Genomic DNA, 21,848 nt, shown 5'->3' with positions numbered 1-21,848 from the left:
GCAAAAGATAAGCGACAAAATCCCAAGTTTTCAGCAGCAACATTTTTGGTAGTTTCTTGGTACCGGGGTAATTTGATCATTGATTTTTTGTTCAACAAATGCCAAAGTTACAATTTCTGAAGGTTCGGTCTTTCTGTTTCTACATGGATAACAACTCATTATAGTTTAGTATTTTTATTATTACTTTTATCTTATTCATTTATTATAGTTTTGTTAAGTTCCAGCATTTCAATATGTTCAGACAGAACAAATACATCTAGAGCATAAACAAAGGCCATTGCAATGTGAATATATAAAATGTACATGTACAAATATGCATACTATATACATAGTAACTGTCACCCCGGAAGAATTACCATATTTACAACTGATAAATAGTTCTATTTACAAGCTGCTGTTAAAATATGCAACAACCCTACCAAACAGCCACTACCCCAAACCCCTCCCTCCCTCCCCCTCCCCCTTATTACTTGACAACAATTCAGCTTTCTCAATAAGTTGTTGAAAGTTAATTGGGGAAACATCATAATAATCAATTAAATTAAAATATACCACATGATTTTTTTTATTTAAAATTAAAAAAAAAAATAGTAATAAAATCTCCAAATATGTATGCAAATTTAAAAATGATATTTTCTCTGACCAAACTTTACTATTTAGTGTGTTTTTTTCAAGAATTAAGGACATTATAGAACATTTTTTATGTACTTGAATAAACCTGATGATGCAATTAGCAAAGGCACTTAATCATTTTATACATTAGATAAAGTAACTATTTAAATTTGAATCTAGCCATTGTCTTCATAGAAGACATTTCTATTAGCTTATACATCAGGTATACTAACTAAATTAAAATTTGAGAGGAGTGAAAGCGAAAAGCATTCAATCTGCTTTAATATTTGATGTCACTTAGATATCTGCTTTAATTTTTGATGTCTCTTAGAAATCTTCTTTAATTTCTGATGTCACTTGGAAATCTGCTATAATTTTTTATGTCACTTAGAAATCTGATTTAATAGTTGATGTCACTTAGAAATCTCCTTTAATAGTTGATGTCACATAGAAATCTGCTTTAATATTTGATGTCACTTAGAAATCTCCTTTAATATTTGATGTCACATAGAAATCTCCTTTAATATTTGATGTCACATAGAAATCTCCTTTAATATTTGATGTCACATAGAAATCTCCTTTAATAGTTGATGTCACTTAGAAATCTCCTTTAATAGTTGATGTCACATAGAAATCTGCTTTAATATTTGATGTCACATAGAAATCTGCTTTAATATTTGATGTCACTTAGAAATCTGCTTTAATAGTTGATATCACTTAGAAATCTGCTTAAATATTTGATGTCACTTAGAAATCTGCTTTAATATTTGATGTCACTAAGAACCTTTCAGCTTTCACCCTCATAGAATCAAACACTTTTCCAAACAGCTTATTATATTGGAATGAAAATTAAGGTGGATTTTATATACAGAGGTCGAAGGTCAAGGCTACTAAACAGCTTATTATATTGGAATGAAAATTAAGGTGGATTTTATATACAGAGGTCGAAGGTCAAGGCTACTTAAAGCATCTAATGTACCTAGGCAACAGCTAAAAACACTGTGAAGATTTGTAATATTTGCTCCATCATATTGAGCTTAACAATGTTCAAATAGAACCCTAGCATTTACAAAATTTATATTTCCAGTTCACAGCTCTAAGAGAGCCCTCAAATTTCCCTAAATTCAATCCTTTTAAAACTTTTAAAGTGTTGCTAGGTAACAAGAGCACAGGAAGCGGAAATCAACACTCACCTGCCATTTTCAGTCAAAAAAGTACACAACTCTATAATTATTTAAGGCTGGGATATAGGCCTTACTAAACATGTGCCCATTTCATCTTGCGAAATGTGTACCAAATTTCATCTGAATTTCTTGAAATATTTTTGGAGTTGAAGTTAAACCCGAGGTAAAAAAAAATTGAACGCTGATGACAAAGCCACCAAGACGATCACAATAGCAATAAAGATTTTTGTCTTTGAAAAAAAAAATGACAAGATTAAAATAGTAGAAAAGACACTGGCTTCAATTTGTAAATGGTGAACTGTGAACACTGTACACTTTATAAAGAAAATTCATGAAGATATTTCAAACACTATTGTAAAACATGGTTGTTTTTTTAAAATAAATAATATCAATAACACCCTGGTACAATTATACATGTGTATAATCAACATCTAAAAGAAGAATTATTTTAAAGTGTTAAAGAAAAGAATTGTCCTTACAATAGGCAAAACTAAGATAACTCCTCAATATCATTTGAACGAGTACCGAATTTCACAATAGATAATATGCAATTATAAGAATATGATTAAGAATTTAATGCCCAAGTACAATAGATGGTATTAATGGACTTGAAATAAATTGTTTCAGTTTTGTTTCTTAACTGTAGTCAATTTAGTATTTAGAGATTTTATTATATGCTTTCCGTGGCTAATTGAAATTAACAGTAAAATAAAATTTATATTTCACTGTTTCAAAAAATGACCGGTGAAAGTGAATATTTTACTAGTGGCTACGCCAATCATGAAATATATCTCTTAGTGCTCTCTCAGTGAAATATATTACAATCTTACACTGAAACAAACAATTATGACTTATTCATTCCATTTTATTTATTGTTTTTTTCTCAGGCATATTATCTGTCTTAGTGTATTATCTATAGTAAAATTCGGTAATAAATCATTTCTTTACAAACATGAATGTAATATTTTTGTACATGATATGTGTAAAGCGAAATGTGCATAGATAACACGCATTTGTATAAATCACTACAGAAACAATGTACAGGGAAATATCACAGGCATTGCAAACAGTTGCCATGGAAATTGTGTGAAACCTTCACACCCCTTTTTATAATTTCCAGATAAAACGTTAAAATTTCAGACATTTTTTTTTTTTTTTTTCATTTATATAAATTTATGTCTATCTTGATTTTGTTTGATCAAATTATTTTTGTTGTTGCTGATTTTGTTTTTGGTATTGTTGTTGTTGGGATATAGAAAAAAGTACTGAGTGTTTGAAAAATGAAAAAAAAATAGTCAAATATAAATGCGGAAAAAATCTACCGAGATGGAATAATATTCACAACCGTTTCCATGGCAACACAAATAAGGCACCAGAAAGCCATAGTTACCCATTGTCTAAAATTGTTCATTGTCTTGAATAGTAAAAGGCCACTTTCTCACAAATAAAGATATTAATAAATGTTACTAAGAGTGAAAAATATGAAAACACAGAGTTTTAAAAACAATGATCTTATTTGAATTAAAAAAAAATACATAAAAAATATATGTGGAAATTAATTAATTAATTGATGGGAAAATACAAGTTTTGCCAATGTCAAATTATTCAACACAGCAAATTTAACATCATTTTTTTCAACAGCTGTGGATATAAAAAAAGAGCCTAACTTTTGACACAAAGGAATTACTTGACAAGTAAAAACAAGATTACCAAGGATCTAAAATGCCAATATAAAAGCGAAGTTTCAAAATAAAACACAAAAATGCATTCCTGTGAACTATCACTGAACACATTATGAAACCTGTCGAAAAATACATGGAATCTGTGTTGAGTAATTCTATGAAACTAGTTGCCCCTTTAGTTTCAAATAAAAAAAAAATGATAAAAAATGAACGAGAAAATAAATATCAATACATTTAACAAGAAGCACTTTTATCTTTGATTACAATTCTGCTGTACACAGACTTTTCTATACTGGCAAATGTCACAAGCTTCCAAAACCTTTGGAAAATGTTATTTTATATCAGAATACAGCATATCCATAAAGCTTCATCCTACATCCCTTGAAACCATATATCATTCTTTACTTAAAAAATGTAGATTTTGCCATTTGTTCTGCATTTGTTCAAATTTTAAAGCATAGTTAAAAAATGCCACAATCTTCATCGTCAGATAATTGAAAATCTATTATAACACAAATAATAAGCACAAAAAATTCTGTAAATTGCTTTAAATTTGTGTGGTCAATGTTAGTGACTTTTTTACTTATAAAATTCCATGAGATTTATAGGTATATAAATATTTGAAGTCCAATAACATGATATGATTTTCTTCGTTTTAGGGACTTAATCACCCTTTATATGGCCAGATATTGAAAACATTAATTTCATGTGATATGTAAAAAAGATGCTTGTTACAATGATAAAACGTCTGTGAACAAGTTCTATAAAGTTTTTCATATATTATTTAATATATTATTAAGCTTAATATTATTTTTCAGTCCCTTATTAACTTTTCAAAAAACAGTTGCCAAAATAAAACCCTTCCGGAAATGAAAGCAGTAACAGTCATTCTACCCTTCTCAATATCATAGTTAGAAGCTGTTGTATTATAACTCTCCTGTAGCTTGCAATTGCACAACCCACGACCTGGACTTATAAATCTGCACCAGAAAAGTCACAAACCAAATTGAGCAAATAATGATAGTCTGAAAATGACCTTTTACTATCAACTTCTGCTACACGTACACGGGTGAATTTGCTTCACTGTTCGTTTCCGAATGTTTATCACTTTCTTTCGATAACAATGACTCCTTCGTATGTTTTATGCTTGGGTATGGGTGCCCCGCATCATCGAAAAATCTCTTAAACGTGAACTCGAAGAACGCATGATCTGGGTACTTCCCATTCACCATATGATGTTCGTAAGTCCGTTTGTCGACTTCGTCATCACTTTCTTCATCACTGTCGACAGGGTCAAAATTCGACGTGTCCAACGGGTGTTTGATTTCTGGCTTCCACGGAGCCCTCTGTTTTCGCAATCCTTCAAATTCGATGGGAGCGAAAAACGGATGGTGCTTGATTTCCTCGGCACCATTTTTGCCGAGTCTGTTTTCATTTCCGCAGCACAGACGCTCGATAATGTTCGTTGCGTCTGGATTCAACATGCCGTTTGGAATCTTTAGTGTGCGCTCCCAATTTACAACCTGGTAAAGATAAAAAACATTTAATAGATTTATCCAAGTGACACTTATAATATTATTTAAAATCAATACATACACATGTAAAACAAACATTAATTTTGAGTGATAAACCTTTCATCTCATAAGGTAGGAATACTGTGTTTTCTGCACCTTTCTTTCAAATTAAACATGTAATCCTTCATAAGAACCATTGTTTTTTCGATGTTTATTCATCCTTTCAGTAAATTAAAACAATTGTATTAATTGTGGTTCATCTTATTTGACAGTAAGAGTGCATCTTTAACTAAATCAGTTGCTTTGTTCTTAAAGCACAGTGGTCGACCAGCAGTACTAAAAGCAACTAAACAAGGTGTTCCGGATTCATTTCCTATCATTATAAATGCACATGGGTTTAATGGGTCATAACAAAGCTGGACAAGTGGGTGTCCTTCAAGTACTGGGCCAGTATTCAATATTAATTTTATCCTTATCCTTAGACATGCCTCAGTGATTCCATTCAGCCTATTGGTCAGCTAAATATACAGGCCAATCAAAACACTTAAGTTTCTTATCTTAAATTTTAGTTCAATCTTATAAGTTGCTTATTGAATATGGTCCCTGGGCCAGTATTCAATACTGATCTTATCCTTATCCTTAGACATGCCTCAGTGATTCCATTCAGCCTATTGGTCAGCTAAATATACAGGCCAATCAAAACACTTAGTTTCTAATCTTAAATATAAGTTCCATCTAAGTTGCTCATTTAATATGGCCCCTGTTTTCAATCTTAGTACTAGACAATAATCTAGCAAAAGAATTTGCAAATCGGCATGATTGGGATACCTTTGATATAACCCCCTTCATAAACATTGTCAAATAAGACAATAACCCTGCAAAATAATATGCAAATGAGCATGATATATAACCGGTTTCATAATAGTTGTGACATAAATAAGTTTGATCTTAATCAAAATTTATTCTTTATGGTATACTAAGTTGCTAATCTTGCGAAATTATATGCAAATGTGCATAATGTATTTCCGTTTCATAATAGCTTTGGAATAATAAATTTAATATATTCAAAATTCATTCTTTATAGGATACCTTTTGCTGTGTTTCAAGAGGAGTTTTGGCATAGAATGGCGGCTGTCCAACCAACATCTCGTAAAGAATTACACCGACACTCCACCAATCACAGCATGAGGAGTAACCTGAAATATTAAGGTGTTGTGAAAATAGCATACATACAGAATCTCTAAAACATTATACAAAGCAGTCAGCACGAGATGAAACCTAAAATATAGAGAGATTATGAAGAGAATAACTCCACCAAACCTCGAATCACAGCACTATGTATTACTTGAAATATTAAAGTGTTGTAAAAATGGCAAACATATAGAACCTCTACAACACCATGAAGCATCAGCATGAGGTGAAACCTAAAATATTTGTGTTGTGAAAATGGCAAACAAAGAGAATTACAACAACGCTCATCAAATCACAGCACAATGTGTAACTTAAAATATTAAGTGTTGTCAAAATGGCAAAAGGAGGGAGATACTCCCAACACTCCTCCAATTGCAACAGCACTATGTGTTCCTGAACAATTATACTGTTGTGAAAATTATAAATGTTGAGAATCTATCCCACACACCTCGAAGCAGTCAGTACCAGTTGACACCAAAATATTTCAGTCTTGCAAAATGAAACTTTTAAGGCTAGTTTCAATTAATTCAAATTTTAGTCTATGACACATCCGTTCTGTTTGGGTACAGTGTACCAAGGAGTGACATATGACATTTAAGATATAGTGGTTTGGTACCTTGTTGCATAAAGAAAAACTTCATATTTGTCAGAATGAACATAATCGCTACTATATACAGCTAGTTTTTTTTTTATTTGAATCAGGCAATAGGGCTGGCCATTTATGTGTGTTGCCACCATTCTTCTATTTTACAAAGGTGCTCATCAATAAGTTAAAACGATGCACAATCTTATTGCCATTTGGTTCTGAAAAGACAGTCAAATTTTAGCTGTCTTAACAGCAGCTTCAGACAGTCATTTTCAACTCTTCAAAGACTTTCGTTTTTCACCATGAGGTTCTTATGAGCATAACTTAAAGCTATGATTTGATTGGCCAGTTGAAGTGAAACCTTTTCAAACTTAACATGTTATGATGCTTGTTGGATATGAGCCAGCCTCTTTAGTATCCAAAACGCTGACGGTGGCTGACAACATTTCTTTGATGTATCAAAATGAAAGCTTCAAAATCTTGAAATGCTAAGTTCACTTGCAGACAGAAATATCTTATAAGTACAGAAGCACTATAAAATCAAATATGGCTGCCACCCCAGTTAAAATTTCAGTGGTATACGGGTGGTTTACCAATGGTATTTCAGTGGTATAACAGAGGTAAATTTAGGAATACTACAATACCAGTGGTAAACTTTTAGTGGAATACCACCAAAATTTACTGCTGGTATGCCAGTGGTATTCCAGCCGTGAATTTTGGTGGTCTTCCACTAAAGGTTTACTGGTAGGAAACACTTATAACACATGACCATAAAAATGTTTTTCGTAATCAAGTATAAAACAAATATTCTATATACTATACCTTGACGCAACAGAACCTCTGGTGCGATGTAGTTTGGCGTTCCGACGAGGGACTGAGCGATACATTTCCGGTGCATTTTCCGTCGGTCTAGGGTTTTCTGCTTCGGGCACTTGCAGTCGGTTGTGTGGGAGTCGCCCAGGTCCATAGACTCCTGACGAGGATGGAACCCATCTGGAAATTGACAATTATAAAATTATGACAAAACAAAAAGAATGGTAATTTTGACAATGATATTTGGGCAGTTAATAGTGTTGTCCAAGAGATTACTTATGACTACCTCTGACAAACGGACTTCGTCAAGTGACCAAGCGCAGCGAGGCTCCCATTCATATCATGTTAATGACTTAAGTCAACAAATTGTAACTTTGAAGAATGCAGGCTGTGTCCTTTCTGACTCTTGGTCAGACCTTGCTTTAGGACAAGAATTGACTCTTCTACCATGAGAAGCATAGCCCGCTACCCGCCTTTATGTTACAAGAAAACAATGATGTTTATTCTAATGATAAATCCCTCCATTCTTCTTTTTCTAATGACCTCTAATATGAAAATACTTTTGTAATGATATTTTTCACCCAAAATACCATTTAAATAATGTATGTGTAGATTGTACCAAAGCCAAAACAATGCGGTATTGTATAACACTTTCAAATAAACCGCAATTCTCATTACATCTTTCCCTATATGGCCTGTGGGTCGTAATTTTAGCTGTTTTATGACAATTTATAGGATATTTTTCAATTATTTTCATAAATACCAATTATAAGAGATGATTCTGCACAATTTTATGAATAAACTAATGTCACGCAGTTCACGATTTTCAGCATGTAATGGTTAAGTGTCGCATAAGCATTAATTTCGTTCAAGTACATACTTACAACCTTTAACCTTTTTAGTGGTTTACAATTTATTGTGTAAACTACCCACTTAGTTGGTCAGACATATGATAGTTTTGGTGCTCTACATTGTCTTGTGTAAACAACCCATTAACTGGGTCAGCCACTATTTATATTTACCGCTTCACCTGATTAAAATCAATAACGGATGAATGCTGATATACTAAAATAAATGTATTGCAAAACTTGATGAATTGACTGTCTTCTCATTGGACAAAATATTACGTTGACCACGAATTGCAAAATCAACATGCCAGAAGTATTAAATAACTCACAAAAGCTAAAAGACTCCGTATAAAATAAGTTTTATATTGAAAATATAATACCTGTACTTCTTACGGCATTATTTGTATCATAGCATAAAATTAATTAAATGCCTGACCTTTAGAAAGATAAAAGTGTCTATTTAAAATAAGCTTTACATTTAAATTATAATGTATAACAGTATTTCACAGAAGCATACTTGTATCATAGCCTAAAATTAATTAAACGCCAACTTTATAAAGAAGTTAATTACAGGACCAGTAGAGAGTAATCATATTTTTATAAGGGAATTCAGTTTAAGAAAACATTTCTCTTAATTAAGTTGAAATTTCAAATATTTTCACAAGGCAGATTTGAAACCCCATCAATAGGTAAAATGAAGAGTTAAGTAGGCCACCTACTCGGATTCTAGGTAGGGTTTATAACATGACACCCTATCTTATAGATTGAAAATAACAGCATTCATATATAACTTTGAAAAGCTATTCTCACCAAATTGTCAAATCATTTCTTCCACCTCCTCGTTCGAATTCTGTGAATGTTTTGTAAGGTATACAAAACACCAATGAAATTTGGAAAAAAAAAAAAAATCCAACATTTTATTACACATGTATTTAAATTCCAATCACTTACACAAATTGGGAATCTAATTTTAACGACTTGAAATGACAAAAATGAACACAAAAACAACTAAAATAAGGCGCGTTTTTTTACACAGGAGTCCGGGGAATCAATTTGTCAATAAGCATTTTTTTACAATTATGCATCAATTGGAAAGTGAACATCAATCTGTAATTTTATTATGTCAAATTATAGTCCTACAAGTTCCTGTAAGTTCCATACATACTATGAAAGATGGAATGAAAAATAATAATCATTATCAGACTGACAAACGGTCAACGCCAAGTTGGAATTTCTTTTTTTTTGTTTCTTCCTTTCTTCAAATATAGCAAAAAATTAACTTGCTACAACAACACCTCAACTATTTTCTTCAAAAAAACACATGCCACCTAATAGTTGCAATGCTATATGAAGCAAATTTTGCAGAAGCATAATTTTGCATGAAAGAATATTTTCCGCTTGGAAAATTTGACAGACATAGCAGAACCACGGCCTGTTGGCCATTTTTTCTTCAAAGAAATACTTAGGATTCCTTCTTGAAGTGTCTTTGTAAGAAAAAATCCAGACAATCCAATTTAACCTATTCTGCTACATTACAATTAATATTGTGTCTTATTCATGAACGGAGCTAAAATGCTCTGAGAAAAAAAACAAAAAAAAACCATTTTTTTCTTTGTTACAATTCCACTGAAATGCGAGCATGATTTAATTTTCATAAACAATGCATATTTTTAAACTTAACAAAAGCAGGTAGAGGGAACGCAAATGCTCCTCTGGTCCGTTGTTGTTTTTTTCTTCATATCAACCAAGGGGCAAAACTCAGTAATAGGCCAGATTTATGGGCCTTGCTGTAGTTGTGCATTTTGTCTCAGGCAACCTGTGTACCAAGTTTTATTTAAATATCTTCAGCAGTTCTTGAGTTATGACCATTAAAAAAGTGTGTTGCATTACTTTCACAACAATGCCAACACCACCAACACAAAGGCTACGACAATACCATGATTTTTTTCTTCGATCGAAAAACAACAACAGACAAGCTAAAAATATGTCTCTCCTTTTAGAGCTTAACGAATAATAAAGATAATTTTTATTTCTAACATTATAATGATGAACAGCTTTTAAGATATATGTAGCCTATCTATCTTTAGACAACAGAACTTCTTATACCGGAGCAATCAAGAGTGCACTCAGTGAACTTGCTGCCAACTTCATCAATTAGTGTCAGATTTTTAATCAATTGGATTCTCAGAAGACTTAACCACTTCTTAGAGTACATTTTTTTTTTCCTGAAAGTCTTTTATAACTCCTTTGCACTCAAAAACAATGAATTATATGAAATAACATTCCATCACTTAGAACTTGTGCCATTTTGATTGATATTTCAAAGTCTGTAGCATGCATAGGAATTATATTAAAGATTAAAAGTGAAAAAACAGAAATTCAATGATGCGAAATATAAGAAATTCCATGATGCGAAAAAACAAAATTAATCTCAGGGAACATCTTAAAGCTGTACTCTCACAGATTGACTGTTTTTTTGTGTTTTTTTGTCTTGGAGTGAGCTTTTTTTTGCTTAAATCTGTGGAAACCAGTGATATAAGAATGCAGACAAAAGATCAGATCGCAGTAATTAATAAGAAATGTTTATGTTTACGTTTGAAAATTGATGTTTTTATGGCTTAAAGCGTTAAGAATATTTTTCAGCAGTTTCCCAAGCCATTGAGATTTGTTCTATTGTGAGTTATCTTACATTACTGAAATTGAATTAGGCATTAATGAATAAAAAGCTGATTCTTAGACATTCTTTTTTAAATGGCAAAACTGTTAATCTGTGAGAGTGCAGCTTTAAAGTCAATTCCTTACTTCAGAGCTTCCATTAAGAATTTAAAACTGGATTAGTATGAAATTTCCATCAATTGATATTGGAATTTTTTTCACCAAAATTTGGAAGTTTAAGTCTCCTGAATACAATTTTTATTTTCCCCTATTCTTCAACTAGTATGTTAGAAATAAAATAATTTGCCAAATTCACAGATTTATATTATAGTAATTAATTTTATTTGAAGACTGATTGAAATTGTGACCATAAAAGTTATATTGACACAAGGTTTTGATTTTTTGAACTTCCAAGCTTTCAACTTTGGAAGTTTTCTTCAAAATTGTGGAAGTTTTTGTACTTCCAAGGAATCAATTTTGGAAGTTTTAACCCATGTTTAGGGAGTAATATACTTCCAAACTTCCTTTAACGGAAGCCCTGCTTACTTAATTAGTTTCTTAATTCAAGAATCTCACTGGTCATAATGATATAATTACTTTATAATGTTTTGAAATACTTCAGTTATTTTAATTAAATCAAAATAAACACTCATAAGTAAAAAAATTGTATATACATCTTTAATTTAAAAATGAAGAAATATAATTTTACTTAAGCTAGGATATGACTTAAGATATCTTGTTATATGAAATATCAGGCATAGTTCTTTGAGATGGTTAAGAAATTAAACAGAGCTTCTGCATTGTAGCTATATGTGTAACCACGGAAATACACTTGCAAGATTATACTCACAGAAGAAAACGATCAAATAAATCATATAGCGAATTTAAAATTGATCTGTTACTCTGAGGTGATTAGGAAAAATACACGAAGTCTCTGACTATAGCTGTGTAACCACTGAAATGCACTTACATAATTAATTACTCAAAGACGATATAACTATCACATAAATAATAACGAATTGAAATTGATCTTTTACTATGAGAGGATTATGAAAATTACCCAAAGTCTTTGAATTCAGCTATGGAACCATTATAAGACAAGGGCTTACTCAAAGAAGAAATCCATCGAATAAATAATAACGAATAAACTGATATTTTCCCCGAGGCAATTGGCATAACAAAGAAATTCCAAGGGATAGAACAAAAACCATTTGCCGGCAGATATGTGATTCACAGGATAACAATTTTCCTGATGGTAAGTTGTTACTCCAGAACGGTGAATTATTGGCATCCTAACAATCAAACAACACACAACATGGAGACAACTGTCTAAGGACAGCATCCAAAAAGACAATTCCAATTATTCTTAGTTTATATAATGTTCTTATCTGGCATGTTATAGTCACTCGGCACTCAACAGGTTGTGCCGAAAATTGTTAGCTTAATATAGAATCAGGATCGGATCTACTACCTGCTACTTACATCTTTAATTATATTTTCAACTTATTATTAACTTATTCAGATCTATTTGGAAGTAAAATTGAAATCAGTAAAATACCATTAACTAAAAAGTGGGGAAAAAAATAGATCAAGTCTAAATATTCAGTTTATTTTGATAGATTCAAACTTGAATTATTGTTAAAAATCTGGCAATGTTCGCTTCTACTGGCTCTGGTGTCAGAGTCAATGGAACATAACTATGGAGAGCCAGGTCTGAGCTCATGACAAAGCGCTTGTTCAAAATTTTATTTCAATGCATTGGATATTAACATAATGGCTGTTATAAAATACAGTCATGTCCCAAAAAAACTTAAAATCTCATAGAATAAATTTGAAACAAAGATGAAATTCAAATCTTTTTGATAATCCTTCATTTCTAACCATCAAAGAAAGCTTCTAAAATATTATATTACACTGCTGCAGTTTAAACGTGCAGATAGCATTTCGGGGCTATTCAATCCGAAGTACACCGTTAACAATAGTACTGCTAACATCATTTGCAATAATTACAGGGTAGACAGTTAAGACGTTACTCTCCAAATTCAATCCATATCATCATCCTTTCTTCATGAAATATCTTCGAGACAAGATATCATATATCAAACCAGACCAGCTTTATTTGGAATGCACACTGCATGATCGTTCACCGTAAATCAAGAAAACCGGGACAATGCTAAATCGAGCTGAAAATAAATCAGAACTAAACGTTGAATCAAAGTTGTCTTTTCTGATTTTGACCCCCATGCAAAGAACATACATAAACTGCCTGGTTATCGAAATTTCTTTCAAATTTGCGCCTCAACATGGCCTAAAATATGAATAGTTGTTTACTTTGACATTGTAAATTTCACAATGGGTCACATACCAATAACCATATTTGCAATACCGTGGGCTCTGTATCATGTACAAATAAATACCTGGTTTTGGTGACACAAAAATTCAGGGCAAACCACACATTTTTTCATGATATCTTAAATCTTTTAAAAGTGTTAAATCATTTAATATAAGATCCTGTTCTTTTTTCTTCATGATTTACTAATTTTTAACTTATTTTGATAGTGCATGTATAAAAATCTTATGTTTCATGTTCGGTGTATTAATTTTTAGTTAAAAGAGTCTTAATTTCTAGGAAATTAAACTTTTTGAAGATTTCTGGCTACAGTTTTAATCTAGCATAAATTGATCATCAATATTTAAGCAAACTATCATTGTAAATTTTGTATAAGTAATTCTTACCCACAGACAGGACCACCAGGGGGTTTCAAAATTCTAAAAACTTTATAGCAAACAATTCAGACCAAATGCTATAATTTTTAAAAACATTTATTGCATTATTTTTAACAACTTCTTCAAGCAAACCACCGTCTTACCCTTTTCTTGTAACAACTTATTTTGATTTATATCGGTAATAAAATGAAAAAAAAGCTATAAATCGATCTCAGATTATAGACTAAATAGCCTTCATTATAAGAAATTTCTGTAAAGAATCGCAAACTTCAATACATGTATGTCCTTCAAACAGCTTGTTGAATGGACGAAGAATGCTCGGCATTCTCGCTATCAAGTGTATAATGCATTTTTTGTCAACTAAAAAAGCCAACTCAACTGCATTAAAATTCATGGTCTGTGTTTAAGCTTGCTTCTTCCTTCATTTAACTCGTTAAATGTATTTCTTTTCGGGGTTGACCGATTTGATTCAAAAGTCAAAGCCGTCTCGTTTGTCAGCAAAGTGGGTATATATATATTTACGAAGGCTTGAATTTTGTTTAAACGCCATACAATGAATATCACAGGAATGTTAAGAATTTTTTTCGCTAAATAAGTAAACTACCTTATGCAAACACGCTACTGAATGTCTAAAGTAGATGTCTAAAAGGAGAAAACAAACTTCAGTTGCGAATGATCGGAAATTGAGAATATGACAAAAATTTAGGCAAATGTTTGGCGACTAGTTTAAACATACCATAAAAATGTTAAGGTCAGGCCATTAAAAATAAAAATATAGTTTGTTTGACGTTTTTCAACCATTATTTTTATTAAGGTAAGGTAGGTAGGTAGGTCGGTGTTTTTTTTGTGTGTTTTTTACTGCTAATTAATATAACCCCTTTAAAATGACCACTGGAAATAAGCTGGGTAGCAGGTATTTTTATCATTTTGTCTGTCAAAACAAACTAATTATTAATTATGGCCTCAAATACCTTCCATACAGAAAAAAGTCATTCACGCATTAAATTGGCTCATTCTTGTATACTTCCGAGCGAGCCATATATAGCTAGCCATCAATCTAATTTGCATTAGTTTTTTATGAGGTAAGTAATTTACAACGATTTATGAGTTTCTAAAATAAAATTGTTATGTGTGAAAATTCCCATATGATAATTGTTACTTTAAGAATAAGGATGACAACACACATTTTAAGTAAAGATTTAAAGGTACTTGCTCATGTTTTTGGACCAAAAGTTAGTTTTCCCTGTACTGCATGACTAAAAACACTTATTTTATCATTATTTTACTATATATATATGAATATATTTTTTTTTATAAATACAGTATAAGAACGTATTTTGGTTGTAGTTGGGTACATACTTATGCTGGTAAAGTCAAGAAAAAATCAGAAAACTGACACCTAAACCACAATGCCACCAGGCCTTTTTTAACAGTGGTAGATCTTTTAACCTCTTACCAATACATTGATAACATCATGTGATAATGTCAGTCAACCAACCACACAAAAACAAAGCTTTAAATAAGTGATATTAGCATTGCTATCATGCTTATGGAACTTGTGGCCTTCAAAGACCTTAATTGAGCAAATATCAACATTTGCTGAAGGGTTCCTAAGCATTTGGTATCTTAGTTTTAACACTCCTAATATGGTTTGCCACACTTTTTTCGTCATGCACAAAAAAATACATTGTACAAAAACAAGAGTGGGTACCTTTTAGAAAAGGTTAAAAATATCAAAAGAAAACAATGTACAGCTGTTATAATAAAATTTATTTCCATTTTTACTTTTGTAATAAATTAAGTTCTTGAAGTGGAAATAATCTCATTTATTGAAGATGTTATTTTAACCATTTGACGAGGTTAGAACGACCTTACAAAATATTACATTCGCTGTCAGGATGCCAATCTTGGCCACTTATATCATTTAGAAGATCAATCCTTATTTCTTCAATTTTAATACCATTTTACATTAATCCCAATCGTAACTCTTACAGTTTGTTTGACCTTAAATAGTAATCATATTACGTTATGTTATATACCATAAATTGAGCTTTTCCAATACGAAATAAGCAACTTCTTCTATTGGAAAAAGCTCAATTGGTACAATCCCCATTTAAATTCTTCTAGTGAACTTTCTAAACTTTAAATGTAAAAAATGTAGAAAAAATATACATGTATAGACCTTACATCAGATTGTGCATTATTTATTAAGACTTAAAATATCACATCTTTCCAGGGGGAGCATTATCTCCAACCCACCTATACCATGTATAGAGCCTTTCTTTTTCAGTTCCAAAAGAATGGGGTGCCCATCCCTGGGTGAAGTAAGGCCCACATTTTGACATTATTTTTATGCCCAATCCTCAGGACCCTTTCCTGCCTGACATTTTTACCTCAATTTTTTTTTTTTTTTAGAAAACTGACCTATTGTAAATATTCTTTTATATAGATATGTGTCCTTTTTCAAACTGACCGCAATCTTGCAAATTAACTTTTTCAACAGAATGAAAATATTTATGTTCACTTTATTCATCAAAAATATCTTAATGACACAGCAGGATTTTAAAAACCTATTAAAGCCCTGATTACACCGGGTATTGCTAACAGATATTTGATATATTTGTCATTAAAACAGATTCTATATCACGACCAAAATAGAAGCTCTAAAGTCTTAATTACAAAATAATGCCAATTTATGCATCTTAATGCTGGCAAGTCAGTATTAAATATACAAATTTAACAGCTAAGCTATTTTTTAACTCACATAACTTGTCAGAATGCCAGTACCCTAAACATGTCTTAACTTAAGATGAAAATTAAAAATTTAAATTTTGTATTCAAATAATTTTTATTACACCCAGTAGCATTTATAACCCAGAGGGACAAAAACAGGAGTACCGCATTAAGATGTCAATGCTCGGGTCTTAAAAAGCATTACGAAACAAAAATAAAGATATTGTGATGAAACTTGGTACAAATATAATGCATGTACTGTCATTTTGAACATGTGTACCAAGTTTCATATTAATATCTTTAACAGGTTTCGGCACATCTGAAGCCAACATCAAACTAGAATTCCGTCTGTAGGGATCGAGAGCTCGTCATTTTTCTGCTCAAGGTCATCATGAAAATAATGTTTGACATATTGACCCCAAAATCAATATAGGTCAACCACTGACCATGACTAATGTGCATACCTAGTTTAATGACTCTGCAGTAAGTCATTTAAAAGTTATTGATTGGAAACAAAGGTGTGAAAACGAAGCCAGACACAGTAATTTTGATGGGTCTGCATGCTTTGCAAGCTACTTAAAACAGAGAAGATAATGACGAAAATAATAAGCTAGAAACTTTTCATCTTAAACGCACTTTCTGAACATTTTCAATAATTTGATTTTTTTTAAGTTAACTTTGTTTTTTTCTTTCTTTTTTTCTACTTTAAATCTTATCACATCATTGATAGAGTAATTTGACAGAGTAAATACACATTTTGGCTAGCAGATACCGCTGGAATGTGGCAATATCGTTAAAAACTAGGTCAAAACTGATACGTTATCAATTATCTCCCTTTATCACAAATATTTACAAATTGAGGGTGGATTTTTCAATCTCAAACATTCAAGTGTCACAAAATAGTAAAAAATAATGTTTTTTTTTTTACTATTTGAACATTCAAATCAACCATGATCATAGATTGTAGACCTCAACAGTAGGAAAAAAGACATACATTCAACCTTTACATGTATCTGCACTTACTTTAAACATGTAAATGAAATAATTTGTTTTTGCATGTATTACATGTAAAAAACCACAATCGCAGCTCAAACACATGACTGGTAATACTGAAACAATCAATAGCATATTTGTTAGAAAATCATTCCAGTATCCTCATTCTCTGGTGTTTATTAATTCATTAAACTTACATCATGTCCTAAAATATCTTTGTGTATCTGTATGCATTATAATTATAACTAGTATGTCATGATTGATCAAATTTATAACAGGTATGTCAGCCATTTAAGAATCTGAGCTCCATTTAAGAGGGTTGCTATCTGTCATTCAAGATCTATAAACATGATTCTATTAATGACTCTAAGTTGTTTGAAAGGTAGTACAAGTGTTCCTTTGAATGTTCAACTAGTTTCATCTTCAACTATGAGCCTAAGGCTTGAAGAATTTGGAATGCAATTAGTCCAACAGCCCTGGACATGTACAATTCTTTCCAGGCTTGCTCATAATCTGGATTTTTCACAGCAGGGTTTGTTAACAATGTTCATTTGCAAGCCCTTACTTTATGATTCAGGCTTGTTCATCTTAAAGTTTCTTTTTTAACTGTAGACTCCAAGTCAATCAAGGGACATAATATAAGCCAGAGATATGGACCTAGTCCTCAAGGGGCATAATTGGACAATGATAATACAACTGACCCTGTATCTAAAGGGCATAACTCAATAATAATAATTTAAGCCAGAGTAATGGACCTGAGTCATTCAAGGGAAATAACTCAAAAATAATAATTTAAGCCAGAGTAACTGACCCTGTCTCAAAGGGGCATAACTCAACAATAATAATCTAAGCCAGAGTAACTGAATATGTCTCTTAAGGGGCATAACTCAACAATAATAGTTAAGCCAGAGAAACAGACCCTGTCTCTAAAGGGGCATAACTCAACAATAATAATTTAAGTTTGAGATATGGACCTTGTCTCTCAAGGGACATAACTCAACAATAATAATATAAGCCAGAGTAACTGACCCTGTATCTTAAGGGGCATAACTCAACAATAATAGTTAAGCCAGAGAAACAGACCCTGTCTCTAAAGGGGCATAACTCAACAATAATAAGTTAAGCCAGAGATATGGACCTATACTCTCAAGGGGCATAACTCAACAATAACAATTTAAGCCAGAGTAACTGAATATGTCTCTTAAGGGGCATAACTCAACAATAATAAGTTAAGCCAGAGTACTGGCCCTTAGACATTCAAGGGGCAATCAAGTCAGAGTTTTTTACTGCAAAAGGTTAATTTTTTGGCATGACTGTACTGCCAACACTGCAGATGACAGACACCAACACCAAAGCAATGAAATACCTTGACTTTTTTCTTTAAAGCAAATAAATTCATTATAATAGCCCTCTCACAAAAATGAGATGTTCAAATAATATACCACTCTATCTAACGAGATCAGATGTGTTCGCTAAGTTTACTTAAAGTCTGACATTTTCCTAAAACATTTCATTCAAGTTAATTTGAGGCTAATTTATTTCTTCCTGTGACACATTCATAAGATGGTAAACTGTATATATCCTCACCAGGCATTATTAATTTGCTTGTCCATGAAATGGTAATGCAAACACTATCAAAATAAATCACAAGCTTTTTATCCGGAGTGTTACAAAACAATTAATTGCGGTCTTAAGTGCAAGACTGTTTTAACTTAATATAAAAATAGAAGGGCGTTATAGCAGTCTTGCACTAAGCACTAGAAATGTGCATATTCAACCGCAAGTATATCCTTAATGAAAAAGATGGGTTTGAACTAAAAAATGTGAATGAAATGTTTTCGTTTTTACCAATATGTTTTTATTTGATTGTAATAATGTCCTATAGAACATGCTCATGATTGTTTTCTGTGTAGAAACCCAAGCAGTTGCGCCCAATTTGTTAAAGGGATATGAAGAAGTGCTTAAGTATGGTTTAAACCCATGACCTCTTTGGTGAGATACAGAAGACAATATTACTAGACCATGTAATGCACCTATCAATTTGTTGATCCACTGGGAGGGGGGCACTTTTGTTGTTTTTTTGGACAGCCCTGAAGACCTCGACCCAAGACAGCCATCAAAAATATACTCATCAAATTATTTTGTCAAAGAATATTTGATGCCGGGACCAACTCCCATCCGAGAGACTTTAACAAATTTCACTTCTCAAGGTATGGTATTAAAGGGACGAGACACCAGATGATAACAATGCAAGATAAAAAGAAAATTGTCAAAAACTTACAAAAAATTTGATATCATTGTGTTCAACGAATTTTACTTACTGATGTCTTACATCGCTTACGACATCTGTATCTTTTGCAGTTTTTGCGTATTTTTTCAATTCAAAATTTACTGGGGAGCCTATCAAGAAATCCCAGTGAATTTAAAAATAGCATCAGTATATGTATCTGTACTAATCACATGACTTTCAAAAGCTAAATATACACATTATAAACGGGGAAACAATCATGCGCTATTTTTAAACGGGTAAACTCAGCTGAGACAGCAACAAAATATTATTTTAATCATGTAAAATGAGGTATTCAGCCTCATACTAGAATGTATTCAAATTTCTAGGCCTGTTTTAAGAAAATACTATATTTGCCAATTTTCCCTCCATCTGGTGTCTAGTCCCTTTAAGATATCAAAATTTGCAGGTTGTCCCACCTTCCCCATTGCTCAGTAATGCAGCAAGTATTGCTAGGTGCACATTACCCTTTCAGGATTATCAAAATGTAAAACTTCAGACTGTTCTGTTCATCGGCATGATTCAGAGCTAATTTGCAGGTGATTGCATGACTCTCAAATTTCAGAGAGTATCAGACAAGCATGCTTCGATCTGCCACTTTGCAAACAGCAGACAATCCATCAGTCTGCATTTCAAAGTCAGTAGGAGCATTTCAAACATTTCAAAACATTTCTGATAGTTATCTTTATTATTTATCAAGTCTTGCAGATTGAACAGTAATGGTTTATTATCCAAATTCATATCAGGGATTCTTTTGAAAAATGTGCTGAGAAAACATGACAGAAGGTCACAAAAATAAAACTGGATTGTTAAAGAGACCAGACACTAGATGATATAATTGAATGAAAAAGCGAAAAATTGTCAAAAACATTATATTGATATAGTTGTGTACAACGCATTTAAGTTGACCTACTTATGTATTACATCGCTTACAATACATGTTTCTTTGGCAGTTTTTGCGTATCTTTTTATATCGAAATTAAAACTGAGTTTGTCTACCCTAATCCCAGTAAAGTTAAAAATAGCGTAGGTATATGTATCTGTGAGAATCATGTACGTAACTTTCTTAAGCTAAATATATACATTATAACCTGGGAAACCATTATGCGTTATTTTTACGGGTAAGCTTAGCTGAGACAATGACAAAATACTCTTATATAATCATGTAAAATGATGAATTATTGGCTTCATGAAGGCAGCTCATTTTGACAGTTTTAGGTTGGTTTAAGGAAATACCGTATTTACCGATTTCGGGACCATCTGGTGTCTAGTCACTTTAAAAACAAACATTTGAGTTAAGCTCATGTCACTCCAGGCAATCAATCTCAATTGCATTAATATAACGACTCTCTTATTATGAAACATATAATACTACTAATTGACGAATCTTAATTCACAAATGGAGCATTAAAATCCTGGAATTTGAACACCATTCAATCATAGGTCAAGTTCGTGACAATAAATGAATTTATCATGAGACATAAGCATAAAACGCTCATAAAATTGTTCCTCAATGCCTCTGATAATCAATTTTTCATTCCCTTTCATTTAATAGATAACTATATAATCGCTGCAGTAATTTAACTATGGTATGTGACACAATAAAATCGTACCAAGTATTATAGGGCTGGTATTCAAAAAAAAAATTGTGCGTAATTTCCTTACTTAAGACATATATGCCTAAGTTAAGTATCCCAATGGTCATTTGATATAATGACTTAATAATATCCGGAAAAACTTTATTTTTATTGATGTTATTGAATATACATGTACATACTTTCATTCTAAAGTCTGTGAGTTATACCTTTCTTTTACTTTGACAAATAAATTAATGGAGGGGTGAAAGCGAAAAGGTTCTATCTGCTTCTTTATTTAATGTCACTTAGAACCTTCTCGCAATGAAAATTTTAAGAAAGCGACTTAAGTTAAAAAATGACTTAAGATGTTTTATAAACAACAGGCCAGGAAGGAAAGGCAGTTATCTCATGAAAAAATTCAAGGTTCTTGACAGGAAAGCAAATCT

The 21,848-nt window shown here is 31.9% G+C and overlaps 1 protein-coding gene across 5 annotated transcripts in view; it reads right to left on the bottom strand.

Moving 5' to 3' along the window:
• Positions 1 to 2,148: 2,148 nt before the first annotated feature.
• Positions 2,149 to 21,848, bottom strand: part of LOC128237481 (serine/threonine-protein kinase LATS1-like) — a 36,139-nt gene continuing 16,439 nt past the window's right edge. For all 5 annotated transcript variants that reach the window (XM_052953056.1, XM_052953054.1, XM_052953059.1 and 2 more), the window contains 3 exons: positions 7,592 to 7,762; positions 6,082 to 6,188; positions 2,149 to 5,001 (listed from right to left, as the gene is read on the bottom strand). In XM_052953056.1, the coding sequence (XP_052809016.1) occupies positions 4,534 to 5,001; positions 6,082 to 6,188; positions 7,592 to 7,762 (746 nt within the window). In that variant the 3' untranslated portion in view covers positions 2,149 to 4,533. The remainder of the gene's footprint in view (positions 5,002 to 6,081; positions 6,189 to 7,591; positions 7,763 to 21,848) is intronic.

The sequence above is a fragment of the Mya arenaria genome, chromosome 6 (assembly GCF_026914265.1).
Source record: "Mya arenaria isolate MELC-2E11 chromosome 6, ASM2691426v1".
In the NCBI taxonomy this organism is placed as follows: domain Eukaryota; kingdom Metazoa; phylum Mollusca; class Bivalvia; order Myida; family Myidae; genus Mya; species Mya arenaria.
This window is presented reverse-complemented; position numbering and strand designations above follow the sequence as displayed.